Source organism: Rhopalosiphum padi, chromosome 1 (assembly GCF_020882245.1).
Source record: "Rhopalosiphum padi isolate XX-2018 chromosome 1, ASM2088224v1, whole genome shotgun sequence".
Taxonomy (NCBI): Eukaryota; Metazoa; Arthropoda; class Insecta; order Hemiptera; family Aphididae; genus Rhopalosiphum; species Rhopalosiphum padi.
The window spans coordinates 78,039,313-78,045,011 of record NC_083597.1 but is presented as its reverse complement, the minus strand read 5'-3'; the positions used below and the strand labels follow the sequence as shown (position 1 = coordinate 78,045,011).

Below are 5,699 nucleotides of genomic sequence, written 5' to 3'. Positions count from 1 at the left end.
ATACAACTATATTCAATTTAAACAATTAGATATTATACTAATTATATTTTTATAGATAATATTGATTTTATTATTAGACTAACCAAACATTTTTTTTTAACTTATATAAACATCGGACAATTCTAAAATTGGATGATTTGGTTCAATAGAATTTTAGTTATCTAAGGGCTGAAACATTATTTAATTAAGTGTGTTATTTAAAAAAAAATATATAATAATAAGAAATATATAAAGTATAATAAAATATATTTTCCAATTCGTCTTTCACACTTATTTCTTATTGCTTTTATCCTTATCGTTTTTTTGATCTTTATCTTTTGAATCCTTACTGACAAGACCAACAGCTTGGCGTACAGCATCACTTTGAGAGTCAACACCTGGTAAATTTTCCAATACACTTTGAATAAATTCAGGATCAATCACTTCTGAATAGTCTTCTTCTACTTCCATAGCTTCCTCTTTAGATTTAGCACTCGATGAAGTTGCTTTTTCTTCAGCTGCCGAATCTTGCATTGACATTTGCATAGCAAATGCTATCTGCTCTTCTTCAGTCATATTATTGAAATCCACTTGAGATGCAGCTGTTCCAGAAGGCCCAGAAGCTGAAGCACCAGATCCTTCCTGTACAATCATTGGCTCATCTTCAACAGTTTCCATTGACATAGCTAAAGCGCGTTCCAACATAGCTTCTTCAGTTGGAGCTGAAATAATTATAGAATACATAAAATATCAATGGTTAAAATTTAAAAATAAATCAAGTGATTATAAATATAATATTAAGTTATTATAGCCTTCATTTAAAGTTTTAAACTAAAGTTGGCATTTTATGTTACCATTACATCAGTTTCCAATTACATATATTATCTTTGTCTTACCAATGTATAACATGACAAATTTATGTATTAAGTTAGTTATAACTTTGTGCAATAAAATACTTAAATACATGAACTTTATCTGTACTTTCATAGGGGATTTTTACAGTATTTTAATTTTTAAGTGAGTTATGAGAATTTATTTAACTGTAATATTTTACATATGGTGAACTGTTCAGTTATTAAAAACCTTCCAGTAATTGAACATTGCTCACGAATGTTTTAATTTTAAGAAAATTATGTATCTAATATGAAAAATTAATAGTTAATATCGTTACTTGTTTGCAGTTCATACATTGGTCTTGAAGTGTTCAAACACTAGCACGATATGTTCAATCACTGGGATTTCAATTTTTTTTTAACAATAACTAATATGTTTAAGAGTAATTTGATTTTATATTGGTTTCTTAGTAATAATTTTAAAGTATACAAGCATACCAATCATCCAGACTAAATGTATACATAAATATAAAATAAAAAGCCAATTTATGATTACTTTATAAAAGTAAACAAATCCTAAACTGTACATATTTTTTATTATATTTTTAGAAAGGAATGTATAAATATAAATATTTTTCAAATGTATTTATTATTTTTAAACGATAGTTAAGTGTTTAAATTCAAATAACTCATTTTAAAATAAATATATGAAAAATATTCTCCATTCAACCAGTTTGGATTATCCTGTACAAAATGTATAATCCAGCATGTAGATTTGCTATGATAATAGTGTGAAATACAAAGACAACACTAACAGATATGATGTCTCATATAATATAAAATAATACATATAGTGAAATATGATCATAAAATTTTAAAATGTTTAAAAAAAATGTTCTAAAAATATTCATAATAGTTTTAAAGTTTTATTTACAATGAATATTATAAAAAATATTTAGTGTTGATATGCAATAAAGAAAGCATGAATTATGATTTTAATAATTGCCAAGCTTTTCTATTTTGCTCATTATACATAATATCTTATAATTTATTAATAATTAATATTTACTAATGTGACTAATATTTTCACAGCAATAAGTGAATAGCCATTATTTCGATATTAAGTAGAAAATCAAAGATACATTCTTTAATTTATTTTTGTAATCTATAAAAATAAGTTTTTGATAAGTTGACTTACTTTCATTAATAGTTTCCGGACGAATAGTAGAAGTTTCAGCACCAGCAGATGAGGATTGACCTCGACGAACTTCTTGTTCCTGCCTAGCTCTTTGTTCTTCCATGGAAACACGCAAAGCCTAAATAAAAATATCACATTATAGACAATGCATTACTTTTTTAAAGAGACTAATTTAAAAACTAACTAAAGCTAATTCAGGATCTTCATTAGGATCAACTCCAAATTCATATCCTGTTCCGCCAAGACCAGCTCCGCCAGCACCATCTTCTCCTTGAATAACTGGTGATGATACTAATGCTTCAGAAAAATGTGAGCCAGGTGGTACAGCAATAAGATGACTGCCACCACCATCTTTACCATTTAATGTATTAACAAAAGCAGTTAATACATCAGAATTTTCAGCCTAAAAAATGAATAATAGTGTTAATCAGATTGTAAATAATTATGTATTTATGTAAATAAAGGTTAATTCAGTTTAAATTTTTACCTCTTCGCCAAAAGAAACAACATCCACATTAACTTTTTCTTTCTTGAGCCTTTTGGCTAACTTAATAATTTCTTTTTCATCTAAGCCCACTGGACTGCCAATAAATGCAATAATACGCATTTTATGATTTTTTCCTTGACGATGCTTCAATGCTAACTGTAATATTAAAAAATATTCAGTATTAAATATATTTTTGTATCTATATTATTTATACATAATGGAGTGAAGCAATTATTTATTTTATTTTTTTGTATAAACTATAAACTTATAACTTTTTTACTTAAATATAAGTACTATTAAATTAAATATTATTAGTAATATAGCTTAATATAGGGCTTATAATATGGAATTGTCAAAATTATGAAAAAATCAAAAAAATCAAAGAATTTTATCTAGAAAGGCTTTAGTTATTGTTTAAATAATTTAATAAAATTAATCAATTAATCGATAAAAACAATCTGACAAACTTTGAATTTTGAAAAAACTCATTATGTTAAAAAAAAAAGGTTTTCAGGTTGTCTCTGAGGACTATAATTAAAATTAAATTAATACAAAACTAGAATAGACTATTAAAAAAAAAAAATATGGATTAATGGAAACAATCAAACAGGCCTAAACATAGTAATATTTATTTAAATATTTTTTTATGCAAAAATATTAATAATGTATCACGCATGTTTCAAATATTTGAAAATAAAAAAAATTACTGTCTACTTTAATTATATTACTGATAGTTTAAAATGCATATATGTTTGAATTGAAAAGTTGAATAAGATAAAAGTGTCAATTATATTTTAGTATAATACTGAATAATTTATGTAATGGTTATAATTACATGAGCAATTCTTATGCCAGTAGGAAAATTGATGACACCATTGGGTTGTACTTGATGCAATTTTGATAAAATTCGACCAACATCTGCTGTTAAAGTAGCCAATACACGAACACTAAACAAAAAAAAAAAAAACGATCAAGCATTAGAATTTAATGTTATTTAATAATCTAGAACTTCATACTTGGCTAGAGTTAAAAGACCAACGTTGTTCTCGGGATTAGAACGAGTCTTAGAAAGACATACTAGGTTGACAGCATCTTGTTGAGCTTGTAGACGAGTAGGTACAAAATCTCCATTGCGCATGTAATCGCTGTTGTCAACACTAAAAACAAATGTATTACATCAATTATTATAATAACAGATTACACTAATATAATTTGTAAAAAAACATCTAATTGAAAATAATATATAAATACTATGTACAGTAGAACCTCATTAATTCGGACCTCATTAGTCCGGACTTCGCTTAATCCGGACAGCCATTTATAATACATAAATTACGCTAGTTTATGTCATAGATTAAAATAAACGAGAAAACGAATTCTAAAAATATCCTATATGTATTATGTATCATGTATTTTTAGGTTAAATATTGTAAGACATACATATGTATTTATATTTAGTTTGAATAATAAATTAATATCCAATATATTTTTTTTTAAATTTATAATTTACGATTTTTTGTTATTTTGTTTAATCCGGACTTTCAATAATTCGGAGAACCTAGAGCCCCATATAGTCCGGATTAATGAGGTTCTACTGTATTCTTTTTAATTAAAAATATAATAATAATATGCAAGATTATCTGTTTTTTATGCAGCCATTATTTTCAAAATCAATTTATGACAGTAAAAATATTTTAATATAATTTGAAGTACTTATTATTTTTAACTCGTGGAAATAACTAATTATTCAAGTAAATTAAATATATACATTTTTCGTTAAACGTTTGAACATAATATATGAAATAATAAAATAAACAAATAAAATACTTTTTAAATTATTTAAAAAGTAAATAATAAAATGTACCTAACTGATTATGCAGATATTGCCACATTATACTATTCAAAAATATTTATATGAATCAAACATATAATATGTATGTTATTGTTATTGTCAAATGAATAAAAAATACTGTTAAATACCAACTATTTGAGATTAGTTATAGCATATGGATGTGAAACTTGGGGCACCACAAAAGTTGATTATTCAAAGATTAGTATAATAAAAATAAGTGCTTAGACTACATAACATTAGTGTAATAACGGTGTTAAAAAAAAGTTTAAAGGAATGCCAAAATGTTATTAGTTATTAGAAGTAGAATTGAATGATTTGGACATGTATGGAGAGTTCCAATGGTAAAACGATAAAGCAAGTAACAGGATATTTACAGGTAAGAGACCACTAGGAATACCCAAAAAACAATAAATAAGCATGGCGCAAAAATCAATGAAAATATTAAATTTGAAGAAGCTTATAATAGAGAACGGTGGTAGCTACGATGTGATTTTGTGGCTCGCTAAGTTGGTGAAGAAAATATATTTATATAATTGTTCATACATTTATTATCTATACATGATTTATCACGGAATAAAGAATTCATTTGAAAAAATTGTGATAACTATGTATCAGAATGTATTTTTTAGTTGTTATGTTAACTGTCAGCTATTGTCACTATACAAAAGAAAGTAAAAATAAACGATTTTTAACAGAAAACGAACATCGCTGTGCATACTTACCATATCATAGTACTTTCGAGAACCATAATGAATGTCTGTTGGATTTCAAGAAATACCAAAATGAACAACTCTAAACACTAAACAATGAGCAAAGTGAATTTCCTAGTTCTGACTTGTGAGTTGTGAGTTCTGATTATTGTTCCAAACAAACTGCTAACTCATTGAAGTGATATCCTAATTGATCAGATATCCCAAAACATGATAACAGCAATTCGATATTTGAGATGTCAGTGGTGCCAACATTAAAATCCAAATATCCCATATAAATGTCTAAATCCCAAATAATATAATATTTTTGTTCATTTAATTTTCGGAACAAATTCAATTTGACTCCAAAGCAATATTTTGGAATTGTTTTTTTTCAAAATATCTGTTATTACATGCTTAATTTGATGGTTCTTTAAAAAAAATTGCTCAAACGGTACTTTTTTACATTATTGGTCACCACGAAAATTTACCCATTTTTTATAAGTAGATACTTAAGTTGAAAAAAATTATTTACGAAATCAGAATTTGGGGCTTCAACTTAAAGTTATAGCTTTTTGAAGTTTTTCGTTTTATTACAAACCTTAAATGCCCAATATGCCATGAATTTCGACAGTGCAAAGCTATTTTGCATTGGTATTAT

At 25.8% G+C, this 5,699-nt stretch overlaps 1 protein-coding gene across 1 annotated transcript; it reads right to left on the bottom strand.

Annotated features, from left to right (window-relative positions):
- Window positions 1-229: 229 nt before the first annotated feature.
- On the bottom strand, window positions 230-5,238 carry LOC132917118 (26S proteasome non-ATPase regulatory subunit 4). The gene is made up of 7 exons (XM_060977688.1): window positions 5,072-5,238; window positions 3,514-3,654; window positions 3,333-3,444; window positions 2,498-2,653; window positions 2,195-2,413; window positions 2,011-2,128; window positions 230-701 (listed from the first exon to the last, which is right to left on the bottom strand). Exons 1-7 carry the CDS (start codon window positions 5,095-5,097, stop codon window positions 271-273), a joined length of 1,203 nt encoding a protein of 400 aa, XP_060833671.1. The 5' UTR covers window positions 5,098-5,238; the 3' UTR covers window positions 230-270.
- Between the last annotated feature and the right edge of the window lie 461 nt (window positions 5,239-5,699).

Excerpts from the sequence above, each read along its gene's own strand:
- LOC132917118 (XM_060977688.1), bottom strand. The coding sequence starts at position 5,097 with ATGGTTCTCGAAAGTACTATGATATG. Across the intron at positions 3,655-5,071 it reads CTCGAAAGTACTATGATATG|TGTTGACAACAGCGATTACA; the intron begins GTAAGTATGCAC and ends ATTTGTTTTTAG. Across the intron at positions 2,414-2,497 it reads TTGTTTCTTTTGGCGAAGAG|GCTGAAAATTCTGATGTATT; the intron begins GTAAAAATTTAA and ends TTCATTTTTTAG.